The sequence below is a fragment of the Cryptomeria japonica genome, chromosome 9, assembly GCF_030272615.1.
Source record: "Cryptomeria japonica chromosome 9, Sugi_1.0, whole genome shotgun sequence".
NCBI lineage: Eukaryota > Viridiplantae > Streptophyta > Pinopsida > Cupressales > Cupressaceae > Cryptomeria > Cryptomeria japonica.
Genome location: NC_081413.1, coordinates 633,962,822 through 633,988,829, shown reverse-complemented (window position 1 = coordinate 633,988,829; position 26,008 = coordinate 633,962,822). Strand labels below are relative to the sequence as shown.

At 37.3% G+C, this 26,008-nt stretch overlaps 1 protein-coding gene across 6 annotated transcripts in view; it reads left to right on the top strand.

Moving 5' to 3' along the window:
- The window catches only part of LOC131078095 (DNA polymerase zeta catalytic subunit), a 143,279-nt gene that overhangs the window by 54,149 nt on the left and 63,122 nt on the right, over positions 1–26,008 (top strand). For 4 of the 6 annotated variants that reach the window (XM_058015745.2, XM_058015743.2, XM_058015748.2 and 1 more), the window contains 4 exons: positions 21,772–22,303; positions 22,409–22,500; positions 22,641–23,132; positions 23,246–25,286. In XM_058015745.2, the coding sequence (XP_057871728.2) occupies positions 21,772–22,303; positions 22,409–22,500; positions 22,641–23,132; positions 23,246–25,286 (3,157 nt within the window). The remainder of the gene's footprint in view (positions 1–21,771; positions 22,304–22,408; positions 22,501–22,640; positions 23,133–23,245; positions 25,287–26,008) is intronic. The other 2 variants (XM_058015747.2, XM_058015746.2) reach the window with 2 other exon arrangements.

Genomic DNA, 26,008 nt, shown 5'->3' with positions numbered 1-26,008 from the left:
GTCCTTTCTCTCCCATGGCTGGTCCCACACTCTCGAACTCCTCGTGCTCGGTACCCTCCGTGCAAAAGGCCTCCTCCGCGTCCTCCTCTGAGCTGTCACTTCCCATACCATCGTCCCCATCAGACTCGAAGACTACCACCTGTACTTTTCTTTTCTTTGAAGATGGCGGAATACTGCTAGGCCTAGAACCCAAGCTGTCCAAATGCATCCAATAGTAGACAGGTGGGTGTGTATCGTCCACTGGTAATTGTGGTTTAAACTCGTTGTCCTCCAGTGGGACTTGGTCCATCGTGGCCGCAAGGAACAAAGCAATGGCATGGTGCGGCATATAAAAAGTTTTGTGTAGTAACAAGAGAAATTCATCCAACTTATCTGCTAAGATAGTTGCCCAGTCATATTATATCCCATTGCGCAGCTCGTCCATGAAAAAATATGTGCTAGGTAGAAATGTTTGAGGCACGGCTGGAACCGGTGAGACTGCTTTTCACCATGTCCATTAAGCAATGGATGTTGCCCTCAGCAATGAAGTCCTTCTTCATGCCCCTCTTCTTCTGTGCTTGAGCTACGTCTTCCCATTCCTTCTGCGAAAGTTGACGTCAAACTAAACCCAACATATTTCCCCTATCCTGTTGTGAGGCCCTCTTCCCTACCTCATCGATTTTTGTGGCTCCTGTGGCTGGCAGGCCAAAAACCCGGGCAACCTCTGTTCTGGAGGACACAGTGAACTTCCTCCCACAATAATCAATTACCGAGCAACGCCCATGGCTATCATAATTCCGAATCATGGCTCTAAGAGGCCCTTCGAACTCCTTTATCTGAAAGATAGGCATTTGGATAATCCATTGTACGCCCGCTCTCCTCAAATTCTCCTTCATCGAATAGTTTTCCGCTGTATCACTCCACCATTTTCTGCAGTTCAACCCATGTAAACCTTCAAACATCACAGTGTCCACTGTTATCCCCCATGGTCCTGCTGCAACCTTTGGTCAGAGCTTCTTTTTACCAGTACTCGTGTCCATGCCTCCTGCAATCCTTACTCCTGATGGTAAAACCCTTGCTGTCTTGTCCAAGTCTGATAAGTGTGCTCTCCACTGGCGCTTCCCTGCGGAATTCATTTCTCCACCAACGGTTATACCGTTACTTTTTCCTACGGTAGTGCGGTTCTGTCTCAATTCTCGCGTTGACGAAGCTCTTTCTCTATTTCGGCCTTGTCTTCTATTTTTTATTCTCCCGCGACTTTGTTGTGGCGTTCACGAGGGTTCACGGGGTTGTTGTAGCGTTCACGTTTGTTAAGACGGGGGTTTTGTGCGGTGGCTTTCCCCACCGCACGGCGGTCCCACCGCATGGTGTCCACCTCACGGCGGTCCCACCGCACGACGGTTCCACCGTGGCCTGTAATATCCCAGTAAATTTTTTTTTGATTTTTTAACAATAAGAGATACAAGCAACACCACAACCCGTTAAGGTTAGAGAAATAATCCAAATTGCTGAAAGGGAACCCATCCACCTTTTGCTCACTGAGAGCCCAATCTGGGAGGGTGAGAGCATACGGTGTTCTGGGGATTGTTAGCACCACTAATCAAACTGAAAATTACAATGCTTGGGCAGCAAGCCAGCCCCTTCTGCTTATCCAGCAGGATAGAAACCAAACTCTTGGCGGTAAACCAGCCAAGGGAAAATAACAAGAAACTGAAACTCAATCACTCTACCGCATATTTCAGCGGGAGGACATTACATTAAGCTATCACTGTACTGCATATTTCAGCTGGAGGACAATTGCATTAAACTTATCACTCGACCACTTATTCAGTGGGAGGACTGAGTACATAAACTGAATTACAAAGCAAGAAGGCGGCTAAGCCAACCTCTTCCACTTATGCAATGGGAATTACAAATAAGAACAACAAGAATGATTTGTCAGTACTACTGAAACAACCTTACAAAATTAGAGATGAAAGAAGGAGAGTAATGCAGATTTCTACAGCAAGAATGTAAATTTCTGTTACAACCAATCTGCAGGCTGAAAGTACAAATCAGCAGCCTATGGAAACACCAAAATGCTCATAACTCCCTCATTTTACATCCAAATCAACTCAAACCAGTCCCAAACCCACAATATATCACTCACAACAACAATCAATCAAAACTACAACCCAAATAACCCAATATTTATTTGGCACGCATCCCAATGCAAGTACCAAAACCCACACTATACCTAGGAAGTTCTATTTTGTCTAGGAAATTCATTGCTTAATTAAAATTGCTAAAAAATCACAAAATGTATCGCCATGGCTAGGAAGGAGGATAGAGCTGATACCCATAATCGTCGGTCGCTCCAGCAGAAAGGTGTGATCGAAAATGTGCTTCAGCCATAGGCAAAACCAGCAAGTCTCCAAAATCACTTCCACCAAAAATATCTATAGCAAACTCTGAGAATGTAGGAGAACACGATGCACAACTAGGTACTGTATTTCAAGTATGAAACCGGGTAGCACTAGGGAGACGCACTCCGAAGCCTCAAGTTCTGTCGCCAAACCGGCAGCATAACATTACAATTTTTCAAGATGCCTCAAATGAGAGTCCAAGGCTCTTATTTATAACTTCTAACCAACCAAATTCAAATGCAAATTTCCCCCAAACTCCACTTCCATCATTAGCATTTCATTTCACCTCACGTGGACCCATGTGTAGCGCCATTCTCCTAAGTCAAACCTCACACCAAGAAGGCATGGACCCACGTTAATTACTTGGCAAATAATAGAGATGCAATATAAAATAATATCCCTCCAAATAAATTCGACATCCCTTATTACACATGAATTTCGCCAAATACTTAGGATAAAAATAAGCATTAATCCCAAATTCAATAAATCAGTAGCAATTAATCAGATTAATTAAATATTAAACATTATGATAAGGAAATAATATTTAATTTGTCACATATGACTCCCGTACTGATAACTGTCAAAACTAGGATGAAATTGAGCCAGGAAGACCAGTGAATTGCTGCAGAATCAGGACCCTATCCACTGCCAAAAATAGAATTATGCCATACTGCCACTTACTAAAAATAGTAAGTCGAGAACTAATGCTTCGAAAAGCATGATCTTCGTGCCCAGAGATTGAGCATGGAGAGCTCAGTAGGACAGTGTCACCAAAATAGCCATCCCCTGACTTACTAAAAATAGTAAGTCCTCTTTTCATCAATGCTGGACCCTTCATTCTTCATTCCACCTAGCCTACGGGTCTCAGGGATAGGCTAATGGACCACTGGAAGGTCATGAATGAGAAGGTGACATTACAGTCCACCCTCCCCAAAATTTCTTGTCCTCAAGCAACTGTAAGGTTGGATGCAATAAAATCTCCTCATTTTCCCACGTAGCATCCTGTGCTGGTAGATTCTTCCATTTGATCATGTATTCCCTGATCACTCTTCTCCTCAAAGATCGTTCCTTGAATTCAAGGATAGCTTTCGAAACCAAAACCAACTCTCCCTCCTCATCAAGCGGGGGTAACTCAGCTGAAGCAACAACATTATGTCCCAGAGCCTTCTTAAGGTGAGACACATGAAATTTATTATGGATCCTGCTGCTTGCTGGCAATTCCAACTCATACGCCACTTCTCCAACCCTTCTGCTGACTCTGAAAGGCCCATATAATCCGGGCTTCAATTTCTCAACCCCACTCTTCTTGAGAGTAGACTATCTGTAGGGCTGGAGCCTCAAATAAACCATGTCGCCCACCTCAAAGGTACGCTCAATTTGCTGCTGATCAGCATACAACTTCTGCTGATTCTGTGCATGCTGGAGGTTGTCCCTCAGAATCCTCAGAATATCTTGACTTTGCTACATCATATCCTTTGCCTGAGGGGTTCTGCTATCACCAAATACTAAGTCCGTGAAGCTAGGAGAATTCATAACCATATAGTGCCATGAATGGTGACATCTGGATGGACATGTGATAGGAGGAATTGTAACAATATTCCCCTAGGTGAAGCCATTTCACCCATGTATTCTGCTGCTCCGAGACGTAGTTATCTAAGATAACCTTCCAACCACTTATTCACTATCTCGTTCTGCCCATCAGTTTGAGGGTGATAACTGGTGCTTGGAGTGAGCACAGTACCACACAATTTGAAAATCTCCTGCCAAAAAGCACTTAGGAACTTGCTGTCCCTATCACTCACAATGTTCTTCGGTAACCCATGTAATCTGAACACCTCCCGGAAGAACACTTCAACAACTTGTGCTGCTGTAAAAGAGTTGGTGATGGCGAAGAAATGAGCAAACTTTGTAAGTCTGTCCACCACCACATAGATAGTATTCTTCCCTTGAGCCCGAGGCAGCCCCGTGATGAAATCCATGGAGATACTCTCCCATTTTTGACTGGGAATAGGCAAGGGTTGTAACAAACCAGCCAGTAGAGTGCTCTCATCTTTGTTCCTTTGACATGTATGACACTCCTTAATGTACTTCAGAACATCACTTCTAAGTCCCTTCCAAGAGAATCTCTCCCGGATCTGCCTGTATGTTTTGAAATAACCTTGGTGACCAGCAAGGGGGATGTCATGGAAAGTCTTCAAAATCTTCTCTTTTAACCTAGATTCAGCTACTATGAAGATTCTTCCCTTGTACAGGATCAATCCCTCAACCAATTTGTATCTTTCATCATGAAAAGTACCTTCTATAAGGCTGGTTGCAAACTGATTTTTGGCATAATCAGCAAGCAACAACTCTCTCCAATCAGCAGTAAACTCGCAAAGTGAGCTTAAATGGGGTCTTCTGGATAAGGCATCTGCTACAACATTGTTTTTACCCTTAACATACTCAATATCCAAATCGTAAGCCTGTAGCTTACTCACCCATTTTTGCTGTCTTTCATTCAGATCCTTCTGATGCGTGAAGTGTTTAAGACTATTGTGATCAGTCTTAACAGTGAATGTACTCCCCACCAGATACAGTGTGAACTTTGCAAGGGCATGCATTATGGCAAGCATTTCCTTGTCATAAATGGAATATAGTCTTTCGGGACCTCTCAACTTTCTGCTCTCAAAGACTATAGGATGCTTATCCTGCATGAGGACCGCACCAACACCTTCTCCAGATGCATCACACTGTAGCTCAAATGGCTTGGTGAAATCGGGCAAGGCTAAAACAGGGCAGGAACTCATGATCCCTTTAAACTGCTCAAATACTGACTGTGTCTTTTCGGACCATTCAAAAGCTCCTTTCTTTGTAAGATCTGTAAGGGGGGCAGCCAATTGAGAATATCCCTTCACAAACCTCCGATAGAATCCACACAATCCCAAAAATCCCCTCAAATGTGTTATGTTTTCGGGAGTAGGCCAATCAATGATGGCTCTAATCTTTTCAGGATCCACCTTCACACCACCTGCACTGATAATGTGACCGAGGTAGAGCAACTCTTCCATCCCAAACTCACATTTGGACTCCTTGGCAAACAGGGATTCAGATTCTAATATGCTCAACACTTCATCCAACTGCTGTAAATGTTCTTTCCAAGATTTGTTGAATATTATATGTCAGAAGATTCTGTTCATGCATGATTGAAATGTAGCAGGTGTATTAGTCAAACCAAAGGGCATGACTAGGAACTCAAAATGCCCAAAGTGGCATCTGAAAGCAGTCTTCTCCACATCTGATGCTCTCATTCTAATCTAATGGTACCCCGATCTGAGGTCAATCTTGGAATAGAACACTGCCCCATGTAGCTCGTCAATGAGCTCATCAATCCTCAGAATAGGATACCGATTCTTGATGGTTTTCTGATTCAGGCCCCTGTAATCCACACACATGCGCATGGTCCCATCCTTCTTTCTCACCAAAACAACAGCCGAAGTAAAGGGGCTTTTGCTAGGGCATATGTAACCCATATCAAGCAATTCCTGAATTGCTTTCTCAATCTCATCCTTCTACTTCTTAGGATATCGGTAAGGAGTAGTCATGACCGGTTTAGCTCCTCCTTCAAGCTCAATAATGTGTTCGGCTCCTCTTTTAGGAGGTTTGCCAGGAGGTGGGTTTTCGAACACCTTGCTTCTCTTGGCTATCAAAGCTTGGATGTCTCCAGGATAGTTCCTATGCTCTTTTTGTGGCTCTGAGGGCATGACCATGATCTTGCTTCTATCCTTGATCATTGTTGAAATATCTGAGGAATAGCTGCCCTTGTCTATCAGTGGATTGGAAGACATTATCAAACACTCTGCTGCCCACTCTACCTGATTATGGTGGATCAGCCTTTCCATTCTTTTCAAGGATACCACTTTAAGTCCCCCATGCGACATTCCTCTCAATACTACCTTCTTCCTTTCAAACATGAATTTCAGCTCTATGGTTTGTAGGTTTAGTGTGATCTCACCAAGAGATCTCAGCCATTGAATCCCGAGGACTGCATCATCAGTCCCTCCAATACTCACCACAAAGAAATCATCTTTGATTTCATGATTCCCCAACTTCAGAGACATGTTGGAAATCATTTGGTTACAGGATATAGTGGAGCCATCTGCTACCATGACTTTGAAGCCCTCAACTTCCTCTACCACTAGTCCCCTTTTTGCAACAATCCTTTCATCAATGAAGTTGTGTGTTGCACCTGTGTCAATGAGAGCAATGACACGATGCTCTCCAATCACACCACGAACCCTGAAGGATTCTTTTTTGTGAATGCTCGAGAGTTGAGCAACCACCCCTCTATCTTCTGACCCAAAATCAGGCCCTTCAGGAGCTTCTTCATACTTGTTGTCCTCAACTTCAGTTTGCTGTTCTGAAATTTCAGAATCTGATCCATCTTCTGAATAGCATTCCATCTGATGCAAATTCCCTTTTCCATGGCACCTATGTCCGGGAACCCAAGGTTCTCTGCAAGAATAACATAGATTCTTTCTCCGGAGCTCTTGATGGAGCCCATCATCCATATGCGGAGGGAACCTCTTGGTCTGGGTCGTGAACTTCTTCTTATCCTTTCTGAAAGGGAAAGGCTTGGATTGAGTTTTACTCTTTGGGGCAGCCAACTCCATGCTTCGAGATTTTTTGATAGCTTCTGCCAGGGTGGGCGGATCAAAAGCTTTGACCCATCCTCTCAAAGGTTCTTCAAGTCCTTCAGTGAAAAGGACAACCAACCGCTTCTCTGAGATGCTACTGACCATGACTGACAGGTTTTGGAATTCAACCACTTAAGTGTGCAATGAACCTTGCTGCCTAAGCTGTGCAAGTTCTCTAAACTTCACCTTTGGATCCCTGGTGTCAAATCTCTCAATCAGCTTGTTGGTGAAATCAGCGTAGGTGGTGACTAAGTTGTGACCAAGGGTGACCAACCCATGGTACCACCATTCATGGGCCACTCCATCCAAGTGCAAGGTAGCAAACTTGATGGCGTCCTCCTCCGGCATAGGTCTCAAGGACAAGTAATTGTCCAACTTCTGTACCCATGCTCTAGCTGTACTCTTAGCGCTTCCATCAAAGTATGCTATGGTCACTCTTCCAAGAGCTTGCTGGAAATCTCTTGGGGCACCAGACTTGTAGTCATTCCTCCTTTCTCTCTTCATTCTCTGATTCATAAACTGATCCAGAGTTAGGATATCTCGGATCTCACCAGGAAGGGAAGCATACTCCATGTAGCTATTTCTTATTTCATCAGCTGTGGGTATCTCTGTTTCAACTTGTTGTACTTCTTTGGGCAAAAATATGGGTTGTAAAGGCCTTGGGGCTGAACCTCCATTGTTACTCCCGTTTCCATTGCCTATAGGAGCATTAGAAGTGCTGGGTTCCGGTCCATTGTTGGGTTGATTAGGGGTCCCAACAACGTTCTGGTTAAGCTTGGCCAGCAGTAGAGACATCATGTCCATCATGGCAGTGAATTGTCTTTCTGCCTTCTTGTCAAGTGCCTCATTCGGTTCTGTGGTCCTATCTGCCATTGAATCCACTGAATCTGAAACGTCTATATCCTTTCCTTTGTTTCTCAGTACTTCTGAGAAAGTGTCCTCTTCCGACACTATCGGAATCTAAAACTATTGTCTCTTTTGCTCTCTGTTGTAGTATCTGACGTCTCTGTCACTCATGGAGACTTCTGAACCCACTGAAACTCACAGGCTGGCAGGAAAACCAACTCTGATACCACTGTAATATCCCAGTAATTTTTTTTTTGATTTTTTAACAATAAGAGATACAAGCAACACCACAACCCGTTAAGGTTAGAGAAATAATCCAAACTGCTGAAAGGGAACCCATCCACCTTTTGTTCACCGAGAGCCCAATCTGGGAGGGTGAGAGCATACGGTGTTCTAGGGATCATTAGCACCACTAAACAAACTGAAAATTACAATGCCTGGGCGGCAAGCCAGCCCCTTATACTTATCCAGCAAAATAGAAACCAAACTCTCGGCGGTAAACCAGCCAAGGGAAAATAACAAGAAACTAAAACTCAATCACTCTACCGCATATTTCAGCGGGAGGACATTACATTAAGCTATCACTATACCGCATATTTCAGCGGGAGGACAATTGCATTAAACTTATCACTCGACCACTTATTCAGTGGGAGGACTGAGTACATAAATTGAATTACAAAGCAAGAAGGTGGCTAAGCCAGCCTCTTCCACTTGTGCAGTGGGAATTACAAATAAGAACAGCAAGGATGATTGATCAGTACTACTGAAACAACCTTACAAAAATAGTGATGAAAGAAGGAGAGTAATGCAGATTTCTACAGCAAGAATGTAAATTTCTGTTACAACCAATCTGCAGGCTGAAAGTACAAATCAGCAGCCTATGGAAACACCAAAATGCTCATAACTCCCTCATTTTACATCCGAATCAACTCAAACCAGTCCCAAACCCACAATATATCACTCACAACAGCAACCAATCAAAACTACAACCCAAACAACCCAATATTTATTTGGCACACATCCCAATGCAAGTACAAAAACCCATGCTATACCTAGAAAGTTCGATTTTGTCTAGGAAATTCATTGCTTAATTAAAATTGCTAAAAACTCACAAAATGTATCGCCATGGCTAGGAAGGAGGATAGAGCTGATACCCATAACCGTCGGTTGCTCCAGCAGAAAGGTGTGATCGAAAATGTGCTTCAGCCACAGGAAAAACCAGCAAGTCTCCAGAATCACTTCCACGAAAAATGTCTATAGCAAACTCTGAGAATGTAGGAGAACACGATGCACAACTAGGTACTGTATTTCAAGTACGAAACCAGGTAGCACTAGGGAGACGCACTCCGAAGCCTAAGTTTTGTTGCCAAACCAGCAGCATAACATTATAAGTTTTCAAGATGCCTCAAATGAGAGCCCAAGGCTCTTATTTATAACTTCTCATCAACCAAATTCAAATGCAAATTTCCCCCAAACTCCACTTCCTTCATTAGCAGTTCATTTCACCTCACGTGGACCCATGTGTAGCGCCATTCTCCTAAGTCAAACCTCATGCCAAGAAGGCATGGACCCACGTTAATTACTTGGCAAATAATAGAGATGCAATATAAAATAATATCCCTCCAAATAAATTCGACATCCCTTATTACACATGAATTTCGCCAAATACTTAGTATAAAAATAAGCGTTAATACCAAATTCAATAAATCAGTAGCAATTAATCAGATTAATTAAATATTAAACCTTATGATAAGGAAATAATATTTAATTTGTCACATATGACTCCTGTACCGATAACTATCAAAACCAGGATGAAACTGAGCCAGGAAGACCACTGAACTGCTGCAGAATCAGGACCCTATCCACTGCCAAAAATAGAATTATGCCATACTGCCACTTACTAAAAGTAGTAAGTCAAGAACTAATGCTCCGAAAAGCATGATCTTCGCGCCCAAAGATAGAGCATGGAGAGCTCAGTAGGACAGTGCCACCAAAATAGCCATCCCCTGACTTAATAAAAATAGTAAGTCCTCGTTTCATCAATGCTGGACCCTTCATTCTTCATTCCACCTAGCCTATGGGTCTTAGGGATAGGCTAATGGACCACTGGAAGGTCATCAATGAGAAGGGACATTACATGGCCACTTTGTTTTGTTTTCTTCTTTTTTTTTTCTAATTTTTTAATTTTTAATTATTTCCACTTAGGACTTGGTGGTGCGGCTGTCGCTCGTGGTACGGCTTCAATTTGGAGCCGTTCACAGCCCGGGGCACCTCTTTTCCGTCCAACGTTGTCAGCCGGATCGCCTCGTTGGCCTTGACTTCGCCAATTCAGAAGGGTCCTAGCCATCTCACCTTAAACTTCCTTGGTTTGATCTCTCCTTGGGTAGAATTAAACGCAACCTCCAAAAAAAAATCACTTCGTCATAAAGCCCTCACTGGCAGAAAAAACAGAGACTTCGGTTATCAGAAAGAAGAGGCGCTAAAACAAAAAAAAGAACTGCAGTACTTCAGAACCCATAATTTTCACAAATAGACCCACGAAATTCTGGAAGTAAAAACACAAACCTCTGAAAAACAGCAGTGTCATTTTTTTTTCATAAAAAATGAAGAAAAAATTATTGGAATAAATTCTAGGTAGAGGCTAACGAGTTTTTATTAAAAAAATTCGCCAAATCCTAAGAAAGCCCATCGACCCGCTCTAATACCATGAAAAATAATTGAATGATTTATTCATGAATATACAACGTATATATAGAGAATTACAAGATTGTGGTCTAAAAAGAACAAACTGTTAAACTGAAACTAAAAAGCTTAAAAAGCAAAATAACTAAAAAGCTAAATCTGTCTTCTAATAAAAGAAGCAATTGTTAAGCTAAATTAAATAAACAAACTAAAAGAATTAAATGATGAACTAAATGACCATTAATAGAACAATTAAAGGTGATTAACTAAAAATAATTAATTATTCTAATAGTAATAACCCTAACTAATTTTTTTTCTGAATTTTGCAATTTCACAATGATCAAGCGTGAAACCTATAAATTGAATTTTTCTATTATTTTAACAGTAATTTATAATGTCCACGATTGAATTTTTTTCTGAAATTTGCAATTTTACAATGATCAAGCATGAAAGTTTAACGCCTTTTGATCACCAAGATCGCAATGTGGGCAAGGTGAGAGCGTAGGGTGAAAAGGTTAGATTGACCATTATAGAAAAATACTTGTTATTAGCTACATAACTCAATATAGCCACCAATACAAAATCTGAAAAATAGTGTAATACTTTTTGGCAGAAAATCTTCCAAATTAAATACGACTACTGAATTTGGTTGCATAGATTATTGTTGAATAGCCGGCCAAATCAAACCAATATAATATTAATAATTTTAATCACTGAGATCTCAATTCACCATAAATACTTTATATATTGAAAATTTCACCTGAACAAATGATTGAAATTGGAAGAACTCTGCATCTTATCGACACAATGATAATTTTTAGATGGAAATTTATTTAAATGAATATGTGGATTTTTATCTTCAAATCTATTCTTTACCAAAGGGTGTTCTCGCCCTTGGGCAGAAAAGATGAGTAATGTTCATTCACAAGAGAAATGAATTTGGAATATGCAAACGGTAATATATAGACCTTTTTGAGGAATAATATTAATAATTTTAATGCTCCATTCTCCCCCCAAACTTTATTTGTAGTGTCACTTTTGGTCCCTATTTAAAAACAATCTTTTTTAAATAATGAAACATAAGTTGCCTTTTTGAAATACAAGTTAAAGTTACTTTTTGGACAACTTAACTTAAATTTTTAAAATTATTTTCCTTGCACCATCCCATTAGCCCATGATAAATGAAATAATAGGCTAAGGGTTTTGATTTGACTTATGCTTGGGAAGGGGACATTACATAATTGTAGATGCAAATCTACTCTATATTCTTTAGTTGTATGATTTTAACATGTGAATGATTTTCCAAAACTTAGAATGGTATGTAGTAAATGTATGTCTAACTAATATTTTTTTTTTAATCAAGTTTAATGCTGTTTAGAGACCATTGCCATTGATAAGGCACTGTTTTATTGTGAAGCATAGATTACTGGGGTTTTATGTTGCAATATCTAAAAAATCATTTATGAAGGTTGGCTGGGCTATGTTGGGATAATATCGTTCTTGCTTCAGACAACACAAGAAAATTGTTTTGGATATGTACACATAGCAACTAGATACAATAAGAACAAATCCTAGATATTTGCTGATCAATATTTGTACTCAAGAAATCCAAAATAAAAACAAGACATAGAAGTAGAAAAAGAACCCTTCGCAGAAAAATAAGTTCAAGGATAGGGAGCAGCTCTCTTAAGTGCTAAAATCTAGAATGATGGAGGCTGATGATCCCTGAGGAGTTAAACTGGCTTTAAGCAAAGAGATGCTCCCTTTTAAAGAGTCCTTTCAGGGAGAAGGCAAGTGCCTTAGAAAGTAGCAAATCATAGAAGTAAATATCTTTAAAATATTGTGATACATCTTTTCTTTGCAGGGTTATTGACATTTTATTGAAAATATTGTGACTTTTTCAAAATATCTTTGACCAATATTTTCACCGATATAAATTATTGGCAATATGTCACTAGTAGTAATTTAGTGTTTTCTCTATATAAGTCTCAGACATGCAAGTTTGTGATCATTCTATTTTAGAAATTTTATAATTGGTTTATACATCTTGAAAGTTGTAAGTAGTTATTAAGATTTCTAGTTGTTATTGAATAGTAGTTAGATCTGTTGGCAAGGGACAACGACAATTATTGCTGTTTTTATTTCAAAAATGAACATGGTTATCTACATTTCTGAAGACACCTGGTATAACTGGGTTTGAAAACCTTGTGGATAGGGAACATGACTGTCTGATTAGTGAATATGATTATTGCCATTCATAACAACAAATAGTTGTCATTATTCATGATTTGTGAGCATAGTCATTACTAGACAAAAATGTCAAATGGTTATGCTCTCCTTTGAATTGTCATTATTGTTGCATCAGAAATGTTAGTGTTGTCATTGATTTGCTATCGCTTCTACTCATCAATGGCTATTGTTGTCATTATTTTATTTGTAATATACTTATATTATTGAGGTAATTGTTTGGGAATTTTCATTGTTACAGATCAGCTGTTAATAATGTTTTACCTGTGGAGATATTTGTCATCATTATCGTTCTCTGACATAACTCCTTTTGTGATTAGTTATCAACTTACGATTACTAGTTAGTAGCATTCTGTCATTAGTGTGAACTGTGACCTATGCATTCTTGATCAGTATAGTGTTCAGTAGCATTCTTCTAGTTCTTAGTACTGTGATCAATTAATATGGGCATCAATACTGCTATCAACATTATAGAAAATATTGCTGATCAAAGTGATTAATATGAAATGTTGTTAAGACAGGATATTTCTGTCCTTATTTACCACATAAATTTTTCCACTGTTGCAAACTTAAGGATTATTTGAAGAGGGGAGACTTTTGTTGTCAACTGTAATTAACAGTTTTTGTATAGTTTATTCTTTTCAAATTGATAGTTAAGGAGAACTATAGGGTTAATGAGTCATATTTACCTGGTTATTTGAAGAGGGGAGACTTTTGGTGTCAACTGTAGTTAACAGTTTGTGTATAGTTTATTCTTTTCAAATTGATAGTTAAGGAGAACTATAGGGTTAATGAGTCATATTTACCTTAGCTGCAATTTATTGCATTAAAAGTTAATTATCATTCTGGCTGCGTCATTTATTAACATTGTTAAAAACATTTATGTTACAATTATCTGACAATCTGTAATAAGGGATCTCAGAATTAATGAAAAAAATCCACTTTTCAATTCATGATGTACATTCTTGTTTACTTTCACTCCCACTCTATGTAATTAGGATGGCTTGAAATGTTTAAAAAATCAGCTATTTCTTTTTTTTTGGTTCCTGATATTTTCTTGGTTTTTTCCAGTAATATCTTGAGAAATTGAAAATATGTTTATTTTTTGGCGTGCTGAGAAATTCCTGAGAACAATATTTGCTTCTATGGGTAGCATTGCAATGTCTGTTCTGACAATTAGTCAAGCAGATCCTCACCATTCTAAAGAAAATCAATTAATAGAGATGGGGTTGATATTCCTGGAATAAATATCAGTATCGTGGATGCACAAGAATGCAATTAAGGATCAAGATATTGAGGATAATACTAGTATTGCTAGTATTATATTGAAAATCTATAAATGAGAAGAATAGGAAGATTCGACTTGTTATAAGCATTGAAATGGTAGAATTCTTTCAGCATGGCCAATCAACTAATGGTGGCTTTGATTTTCTTATCTTAATCCATTTTGGTGACCTTTAAGTTCTTTTCTGAGGCAATGTTTGAAATGCATTATGTTTGCAGGATTTTGTTTCTGCCAATTATTATATTTTCTTTTCGTCCCAGGTGTGTCCAACGGACAACACAATCAAAACAGATTTAAATGTGTTATGACCAGAAGCAATTAAAGAATAGTACAGTGCAAATATCAAATCAGAGGGTTAGACAAAGAGAGCACACAAGTAGCGTGACACCAAGTTTGGACAAAAAATTGCAAGACTGTATCATGCAAATTATATGTAAAAGATCTAAGAGTTTGTATGTAGGATGTCTTCATGTATTGGCTTCCATTAAAGGATAGCCATGTTACATTAGCATACCAGTGTAGAAAATGGCAGTCATGACAGTTGCAAGAAATGCAACTGGTAGTCTTTTGTCTATTCATATCCTTCGTTTTGGAATTTTCTGGTAATGCGACAGAACAACTGTGTAGAACAAGGCCAACAATGTCAGAGTTTTGTGGCATAAATAAAGGAGTTAGAGCTTCATGATATGGACACGTGTTTTGGGGAGTGTCCTAAAACTTGTGATGAAGATAACATATGGCACATGGTAGTACTTTTGTATTCTGAGTTGCTTGAAATGTTAGATCCTACAGGATTAGCCTCCTGTCCACAGGAAGCACTGGTCGCTATCAAATATGCTGGTAGGTGGTAATCCAAACTAGATCGATGTGTTTTGAAAGTACAATTTAGTTGTTTTTAGATACGAGACAGTCTTTTCACATTGTGAAGGCATTATCATCTTTGAGAGTCTGTCAACTACTACGTAGACACAATCATTACTATTCTTAGTAGTAGGTAAACCTGTAAGGAAATCCATGTAAATTGATTCATAAGTCTTGTTTAGTGCCAGCAGAGGAGTGTATATTTCTTTCTTCTTGTTAGCCGACTTTGCAATTGCAAATGGGCTACAAGATACAATGTATTTTTGTAACATTCTAAAATTTAATGAAGCATTTATTCAAAGATGTAACTTGCTCAAACAAATATAACTGTTAACAAATATAGACGTTAACATGATCATTACAACTTAACATGAAAAAGAAGAGATTTTTTTTTTTTTTTTTTTTGGGATAACAATAACTGAAAGTAATTGCAATGATCTAAACCAAACATCATCGTAAGATAGGAAAATAAATAACATTGCATTAATAGAAAGAGAGAGGGTTTAGAAAGTACATTTCATCTGATGCTAACATTTTGAACTTCATAACTTTACCAAGATACTAGTGAGGAGGGAAAGTATCATTAGGGCGCTTTTCCGCCCAACCATGGACTATCTAGTCCCTCGTGCCATATCCAACTGGATTGGCTCGACCCTTCGCAGGGAGGTAACGGGAAGTGGAATTCAATGCCATCTGAGACTTGGTGTTAGGACCTACATGCATTAGTTGGACATACACTAAGGGTAACTCCCTATTAGTATGACGCTCCTGACTAGAGGTGTATCTGGTACTGATGATCAAACGGTTGCATGCATTATGCAGCACCACCTTGGCCAAGGTTTAACATTGCAAGCATGAATTAACGCATTGTCAATGATCACACCCTTCTCGGCATGGATCTAAGGTCAAATGGGTTCGGCTGAACTCATATAGGAACTATGACCAAATATATGTTTAACTTTCATTTGTTAACAGCTCTAGTACTCTTATTGTTACTGTTTGTTTCTTCTCATTAAAGATTGCAATGATTTGTGATGGTTCAACTAAATCCCTGGCATGGGAAAAAAGGGGGCATAAGAGCCGCTAGCTATACATCCAACTCATAAGTATGGAATATAAACCATGCCTGACATGACTCTTCTACTGTCCAGGCATCTCGAGAGTAATCTCTCAATGGTGATGCTATCTGCATTGAAGTACAATGGTGCCCTTCTACCCACTACCTTCCCAGGCTAGGGTATTAGTTTATTTCATAGTCCTGAGATGATAATCTCAATTACATAGGTTGTCTATCGCTACTGTTTTGATGTTATATCAGACTTAGACCAATCTGAAAATGCTCATACAAGAGATAAGAAATCTTCTTATTCCAAGTCTAAGAAAAAGCACCCGCACCCTCTCTAATCTGAGAGGTATGGTTTGGAAACCTTACTGGTTATCTCTTGTAATATGCAATTATAAACCATACTAAAATACACTTACAGACGTATGTTGAGTTTATATACAAGTATACACAAATATATATACATTCACATATATGTTAAGTGTTACCAGTTGCTTCATCTAGCTGATTACTGGTCGTAACCATACTGATATACACCTACCAGTATATGTTAATGTACATATACAGGTATACACAAATATAAATTACCTTCACATACATGTTAAGCATTACCAGATGCTTCAGATTTTAGGCTTAATTTACTTAAAGAAAACTTAACAAACTGCTCTTATTCAAGGTTTTTGAATAAATTTTCCCAAATATCAAGAAGATTGCTGCTACAGTCTAAGGGTTTTTAACAGTGGGAGTATATTTTACAACCAGGCCTAGATATAAAAGCAGAACCACAAGTTCTATTAAGGAACTCAGATAACTACAGATTGCCCACAAAATTTTATGAAGGAAACAGAGGTTCTGTTATTCAGATTTTTATTTCAGTTTTAGTCAAAGCTGAGAGATTATTCATTTATGAAGTTAAATTCTCATAATGTAATTTTGGGTATGCAAACCCCCTGTTCAGTATGGTATACAACAGTATTTCCACAATAGCGATAACATAATAATAGCATTCTCCGAGCTATACTTATACATGTAAATATATTTATATATATATATGTGTATCATATTAATGTATAGGTAGAAGAACTGGTTCAAATTTTTCAATTCCTTCTTAAATTCTAAGAACAGAATTAAATCTGGATTAATAGCAGAAAATGGCAGATATAGTACATATTTTCATTTTTAAACTGCAGAAGGGTTTAACCTTAAACAATTTTCAAAGCACTATCATATTCACTACAGTTGGTGTATTTTTCCAGAAATATAATTCAAGCTAAACAGAGAGCATTCTGCAATTCATTCATTTCAATCTATCTACCATTTTTTTTAAAACAAACACCATATTTCAAAGCATAATAGACAATGAATGAAATGTAGACAAAATCGTAGGGTATACCCAGAATACATGACCTGTGAAATGAAGATTCATGTCAGAGAATGTAATTCTAGCGCCCTTCTCAAGCAACCCTCTAAACTTCGAAATAGCAGAGCTGAAAATGACAAAAATTGCAGAGCAAAATCCTTGTTTCTCACCTTAGGATGAAGAATGAATTCCATTGTTTCTTATCCAAATTTGCTTATGTATTTGGAAACACGTCTTTTTTTTACTTCCTTCATTGCCCTAATACCAGATGTTTCCTTCCCAAACCGCCAAGAAGAGTCATGTGAAAATCATTCCTTCTCCTCACGTGTTTTACACTTCTTCCAGCTTGCTGGTGAAGCTTCTCGGCTCACACCATAATGCCCGATAAAATATCTTCTTTTTCATATGAATACAATGAAATGTTGATAATACGTTTAGTCTCTTTTCTCCAAAATGCCTGATAAAAAATATACCAAGGTTGTGTGATAAAATGGTTTTTATTTGTATTACTTTTTGTTTTAGCAAACCTCCTATATGCCCGATAAAATATTATAACTTGCTCATTGAATGAAAATATGTAATGAGCATAGCGTTATGAATAAGGTAAAAATGTTTTATTTAAAACTTATTTCCTCACATCACTTTCACCTCTAGCGACTAGAGGATAGGTTATGTTTTTTTTTAATTAAATAAATAACAAGGTTTTTATTTTACCCTTATTTTATTTTTAAGGTTACTTAACCTTTCCAAGAGTATTGTATAATATATATTCATATATTTACATATATGAATATATTACATGAGCCTCATGAGACATTTAAAGAATAATTAATTAAAATTCCTTAAAATAATATTAACGAGTTACCTTGTAACGCAAACATAACCTAGGGTTATGAACCCTAAATTCTCTGCATGGACCATCTAGGTTGCCTGATGCAATGACTATCAAGGTTTGACAAGGTCAATCGTAAGTCTACCTGGCTCAGGGTTAGAGTTTCAGACGGCATGAGTTCTTTCTTCTCTTTACCTCCCACCCTAATGATACTTTCCCTCCCTTCGCAGAGGACGACGATCTCCTACACACACGTGGCTAATCAGTTAGATCCAAAATCTTGTCTTATTCTGACATTTTATAATTCATTGACAAAAGTAAAACATCTTATCAATTTACCAATCAAGATTCATCAAGTCATCATTATAAGCATAGTTGACATCAAATATGCATGAACATCTGAACATATACATTCAATTAAAGCATGAAAAACTAGGGCACATTCATTCCAATTAAAGCTGAAAAACTAGGGCACATTCATTCCAATTAAACATGCAAAACTAGGGCACATTCATTCCATTTAAACATGCAAAACTAGGGTACATTCGTTCAAGTTAATCATGAAAACTAGGGCATGTTAAACATCCTGCAAGTATAGCATAAATGTACTAGTGCAACATATATCGGGGCGTAAATACTACATATTAACAACTAGGGCACAAGTGGGATGTAACAATTTTATTGTATCCGATGAGATGGCAAACAAAATATCAGATATTTATTCAAAATCAATCAAATCAGTCTTATTAACTCCAAAATGACCTCCGACCTTGCTGAAGTGAGCCTTCCATATGAGTTCTTGATACTTTGCATCATTGCCCTAGAATCTAGATGATGCAAGGGTTCATCCTTAAAATAGAAATATGAATTTATTCACCACTACACAATTCTTGTAGACTTCTGTAAATTTTGAATTGGATTTTGTACAGTTTTGCTCAATTTTCGATCTCTTTACTTGCATCAAGTGCATAAAGTGACAGTTACAGAAACCTTGAATATCGAAGTACATGAAAATGAGGAAATATATGTTCCACATAAACGTGGAGAGTGCATCTCATGTATAGGTATTAATTTAAGGGGAAAACAAATACAAAGAATACTGGAGGAATGCCTTAAGCATATACTAGACAATTTGCAACTGTAAAATGATACTGAAATGTAAAATATAATTGACACAAAGTAGACAAGAATAACTAAAGATCAACATCCTGACCAAATACAGAGATGACATGGTTGAATGCTTAGGATCAGGGTAGAACTCTGCTGATTCCTGTGCATACTCTCTAACCCTTAAAAGAAGGTATCATTCCGCTAGCTGAAAATTTAGCTGCTAATAATATTATTGGTCAAACACTAAATAAATCAAGATTCGAGGTCAAGATAGGGGTTTGTAGAAAACCTAAATCTAAAGGTAGGTTATAAGTTAACACTAAGTGAGACACCCTTTTGGTATATGAAGCCGCTTCTTGTGGGAGTTCACATGGGTATTGATTGTTGATTATTTTATATTTATTCAAATAAGTGTACAAACCTAATCACCTCTGGAGTCAAATCTGTGACTTTTTCTATGTAACAAATTTTAAGAACTTTGTGCTGTATAGCTTGAGCTAATATAAAAGCATGATATGTCTGTTGGTGCTTTTGATTTGTATCATTTATATTTTTGTTCTGTTTACTTTTTATGGTTGATGGAAATGCTATTACACAAATTAAAGTCTGCTATAAAATATTCTTTGGATTGGTGGTATATTTTTTAAATTAGTGTTTTTTAACTTTATCACTAGGTTCATTCTTATGCATTTGACCCAGAAAGAGAGTGATTGAGAGTGTTGTAGGGAGACGGGTCTCCCACCCTCTGGGACACAACCTTGAGTCTGGGACATATTTCCCATACCAGAGATGTGTACAAATATGTTTCCAAGATAAGAGACATCCTGACCACATCTTGTTCAGTTTAAAAGAAAAAACTTAAAACTGAATTAAAAACCCTTAAAAAAAATTCTAAAAAATCATTCACAATTCATGTTTGACTGTTTCAAATCACACCCATTCATCGTCGAGATCTTTTGAATGTGATTCATTAGATCTTCGATTGCAAAATGGCAAATGGAGTTCCAAAAGTAGCATACAAATTTGTTATTGGCTGTAGAAGTTGCAGAGCCCTGAGGAATTATGACAAAACTAGCAAACAAAGTTGGCAAATGTTGATTGCAGAGTTGGCTTCCTTTTTCAATCTTGTAACTATCTGCTCAGCCCTATCCCAGTCCTGCTTGGAAGATCTTTTTTCTTTTCCTGACGTTTTCTTCCATAGCCATAAACCTTTATTGTTTATATTTTTACAAGTTTTACTTTGAAAAGTTACAATCAAATTTTTAAATTTTAGGGTTAAATAATAAATACTTAAATTGAACTTTGAGGTTTTATTAAATTAAAATTAGTTATTTAATATTTAATATTTATATATTTTGTATCTACTATTAAAAGTTTAAGTTAAACATTTTAATTGTAAACTATAATTTGTTAATAGAAACCACAAATTTATATTATATTAATTATTTTTTAATTTACTTTAATTTCTTAATTGAAGTAATTTAAAATTAAAAATGATTAATATTTATCAATTTATTTTTTTTTTTTAAATGTGTAGTTTATTTTTAAGATTTTAAATTCATTATAGTGGTTTTAGAGTTAAACTTGATGTCTGTTTAATATTTATACAATATATCATTGTTTTATTATTAGCAAATATTATATATAGTGTCTTCATGTAACCATCTCCTATTTAAAAGAAAAACTGGCATACCATTACCGTTACTCATTTCCTGCACCAGTACCAGTTCCAGCCTCCTGGCAACTATGGTAATTGATTATCTTTATTGAACTTGAATGCTAAGGTTTATCTCCCATTACTATTTTGTATGCATTTATAGATTGATCACAATTCGTATGGAATAGGTCACATACTTTTATAATCTCTGCTACATTAAAGAACAAGAAGTTTTTTAGTGTCTTTGATTTCTCTCTGTCAGATTTTGGTTCTGTCCTTTTGGTCTATGAAAGCTAGACTGCCACACAAAGTAAAGTCTGTTTAAAGTTGTCTTTGAAATTTTAGTTTATTTTTTAAACCAATGCTTTTTAAATTTTCACTTAGTTCATTCTTATGCAATCTACCTTAAAGGAAAATAATTGATTATCTATGTTGAACTTGAATGCTTAAGTTATTATCTGTTGGCATTTTATATGCATTTTCCAAATTGATCACAATTTGAATTTGTATGAAATGGGTCAGATAATTTTTAGTCTGACTCATATGAAAGCACATTAAGTCTCTTGATGCTTTCGAGTTCTATCTTTTAGATTTTTATTCTGTTTTTCTGGTTGATGGAAACAGTTTTTACCATACAAAACAGAGTTTGTCAAAAAATCTTCTATTAATTCATTGTTTGCTTTTTAAACCAGTGTTTATGTAATTTCATTTAGTTAACTCTTATGCATTTAACATAAAAGGAATTATCATTTTTTTTTTTGCATTTTACAGATTGATCATAATTTGTATGGAATGGGTCACATACATTTATCAAAAGTGAAATTTCGCTATCCTTTGCCAGATGGTATTTCAAAAAAATCTAGCCTTTTTAGGGATATTGCTTTAAAGCTCAGAGTTGGAAGGCAGTCTATTGATGATAATTTAGTTGCATTAGATTCTGAGCAAGCCTCTCATCAAACTGAAGTTGAACCTGTTACACCTAGTCCTCTTGAATATACTAAATCTTCGAGAAGGGATGGAATCTGTTATGGAAATGAAGTTGAACCAGTTACCCCGAGTTCGCTTGAACATATTAAATCATCTATAAGGCATTGCATTAGCAATTCAACTGGTGAGGACAACAGAAATACACCCAAGGCTCTTAGTAATAACTGTGAACTATGGCTGAGATCAAAAGTTCCCAGTGAATGGGTTTGGTCATTAGGTGTGCCAGATTTCATGGAGGTTTCTCCATGCCAAGGAAGGCGGCCACCGTATAAGCGACAGAGCACCTGCGATCTTGAGGGAGATACGAGTGTACAAGGTAGAGACAAACTTAAGAGAGATATTCTAATTATGTGTTTTTGAATGGATAGTCAACCCAGAGAGAAAAAGCACACTCCAATATCTTAATAATGCTGTTCTGCAGAAATTTTGAACCAGCATCAACTAATGTATTTTCCTTTGTCTCAAGCTGGACTGGAGGTGAAAATGGTTCAGTCATTAATACAAATTTGGGAGGTTTGTTTCTCACAATCTTTTATATAATTTATGTATGCTTGTAATTTACCTGTAGCCATATCTTGAACCGTTGGCTTTTGTAATCATCCCTTTGTATGTTAACTAATTACTAAATTAGTGCTTTGTTATTCTCATTTCAGGAAGAATGTTTGAGAACGGGCATGGATATGGCTATAGAGAAGATTGATGATCAGAAACCATCTTCAGAAAGAGTATTGAAAACCCTTTCACATGGACAAGAATATCATAATTTCTTGTCAAAACTCGTTAATATGGAGGAGCAGAAAACAAATTTTTCAAAATCTTACTCACTCATGTTGTCACAAGCAAATGACATAGCAGATCAAAATAGACAAATAATGCAGGCAAAAACTGACGGCTCAAACTCAAGTGAAGAGCGTTTTTCATGTCAGAGATCTATGGGTATGTGTGACCAACTGATGAAGCATACACAAGCAGCGAATAACAAAGATCTCATACCTGAACTCCCCATGTCCTCTCCCATTAGATTGTTGGATGCAGCAACTGATACAAGAATTCTTGTTCCAGGTGAAAAAGGGTTTAATGTAATTGAAGCACTGGTTGATGAGGATGTTGTAAGGTCTCAAATGACGCAAAGTACTGAGCTGAAGGTATTGATCTAGATGTTCTCAATTTTTGTATGGTTTTACTTTTCTTATTTTTTTTTCTCATATAGTGGGCATTTAAGCATTATATAAGATAATGGTAAGATTCATGTTTGCAGGATGTAGATAAGGAAGCAATTGAACTATTAAGATGGTTAGCATCCTCTCAAGCTAATACCGAGGACAGAGAAGATGAAGAAATAGTTTTAAGTCAGTTGTTGAATTCTGATTCGATAGAGAGGGTTCTGGAGATGGCTCATACAAATTTTGAGCATGCATCGCAGAAAGAGTGTGAAGAGATTCTTAGTTCAATTTTAGATGTTGAAGATTACACGAGGGACAAAAGTAATCATTTAGGTCATGTAAGTGGAGAAGAAGTTCCTGAATATCTGGATAATGTCTCTCCACCTCAAAATATAATTCCACAAGTGGATGGTGGGTGGGATGATCTTGTTGAAGATTCCAAAACTGCTTCTCTGCTGGATAAAAGGAATAGAAGGAAGAAGAGAAAACCTATTTCAAAGACCTCTGATAATATTTCCAGGGGCATAACTACTTCATCATCATCTGCAGATGAGTCAGTTGTGAATCGAGCAGTGTGGGGCTCATTGCCGTTGTCGAACAAAGGAGTTTACAAAGATTCGTTCACTAGTGACAGTGTACCTTTAATCTGTAATTCAGCATTAAAGGAACAAAATGGTGCTAATAGCTCAACAAGTAAAACTGCTTTTGTACAAAATGTTGATGTTTCTGTGACTGATTCGTGGGAGGAGAAAGGTTCAGTAAATATGGAAAATGTAGATGAGGCAAAGGAGTTGTCCTTGAGGGACCTAATGAGAAAAAAGCGAAAGAGCAGGACTGGAACATTGGAATTGGAGCATTGTAATGATTTGGAAACGCTGACTAAGGATAGGGAAACTCAGCATGGTGCTAAATGTAAACAAAGTATGAACAATTTGGAGAAGGAATGCCAAAGGACTGAAGACATACATGAATATTTGAATGGTGGTACTCCTGAACAATGCCGTTTATCCATGGTTCCAAAGGATAGTGCCTTTATACAGTCTTTTGACTTAAAAGAATGCTCTGGAAAATATGGTAATAAGGTGGTGGATGACAAAGTTTTTCAGTATGGGCCACTGCCATTGGTTAAGCTGAAGGCAGTTGAACATACTGTGGAAGTTTGTGGGGAGCAGCATAATGAACATGGAAGAGATATTTGTAATGAAGAAGCTCCATTCTCTCTGAAACCAGGGACAGTAGTTGCAGGTGAAGATTTGGTAAATAGCAAACAGAATCAGGCTGAAGATGATAGTTGCCATAGTCAGAGAGAGTGTCCAAGGGAGAAATTTCAGGACAAATCTGATATAAAGCATGATTGCATTGGCATTGAGCCTGGAGATCTTAAAAATTTGCTAAGAGAAGAGTGCAGCATGGGATCAGGTCTTCTCATGCTGAAGGAATCGGTTTCAGAAAAGAGAACTTGTGGAGGCATTGTACAATGCAAGGAAATTCAAGAAACAGCAGTAGCTGCATGCCCAGAACTGCAGACTTGTTTGCTATATGCCAGTGATAGTGAAGACTCGTGTCAGAGAAAATCTACTTTAAGGATACAGGTGGCAGATACTTCAAATGGAATCAATCAGGTTTCTCAATGCAATTCTCATAGTAGGAGCTGGGAAAGTGAGTATGGTTGGCAGCAGCAAATTACACCAGCCGCAAGCAAGGAAAGACAGTGCTGCAGTGATGATCTTCTCAATGATACTGGCATCAAGGAACCTTCAATTGAGAAAAGAGGTTTGCTAGGCACATTGGAGAAGCCTGGTGATGAATGTCAAACAAGTTGTAAAGAAAAGAGGCTTGAAAGTGAAAGTGAGAACTTGTTACATGTTTCTGGACAGCAGCTCCAACTTTTTGTGAGGGATGATAGTGATTCTATTATACCAGAAGACATAGAATTATATTCAGAGAGTCAGAAAGATTGTTTAGAAGGTAAGTTGTTTCCCTTGGGATTTCATAAGAAGCCGCCAACTAAGGATCAGATAAAACTAGACATTGAGAATGGTAACCTCACATCCGTAGAGCATGGTGGAGTCTATTATGGGAAGTTGGAGGATCTTCCTGATGTGTCTGTAGTGATAGCTGGTTCCATTTTTGAAGGTATGAATTATGTCTTTGAAACTACTGTTTGGCTATGGCTGAACTTAATGAAAATTGTGTTTCTATAAATCACATGTAAGTTGTGTTTATAAAAAAAAAATGAGCAATAAGCACAAATGAGGTATACAGATGATAACACTATAATATTATAGAATATTGGAGTGTCTATTACAAAGAGGTTCATCTCCTTATAGAGTTCGAGAGATGTAATTGACAGTAAATAAATGTCACGCTTGGCCAAAATTATAAATATATATAATACCTAAGATTTTTATACACAACTAAGTCACTATGGTGACTTTATTGCAAAAGTAAGTATATTCTAATACCCCTTCTTAGGCTTGTTGTACTAAAATTAAAAATTACTAATACATTGATCGAAAATTAAAAACATCTGGACCAAACATAACCATATATGCTTTAGAAACTTATCTTGAATACAACTCTTGGAACAGGTAGAACTTCACCAGGATACCTCATAACCTGTTATAAATCTCCCCAAATCATGGATATCCTAAATTATTGGACAATCATCAATGCTTAGTGTTCTGTCAAGTTGTCTCATGACCCTCGTAAGGGTATTATTCCCAAATCTCCCAAATTATGGATATCCTAAATTATTGGACAACCATCAATGTTGAGCTACATCCACAGTGTTCCATCAAGTTGTCTCATCATCACGATCCTCATAAGGGTATTATCATCAAGCTAATTGGGTAACC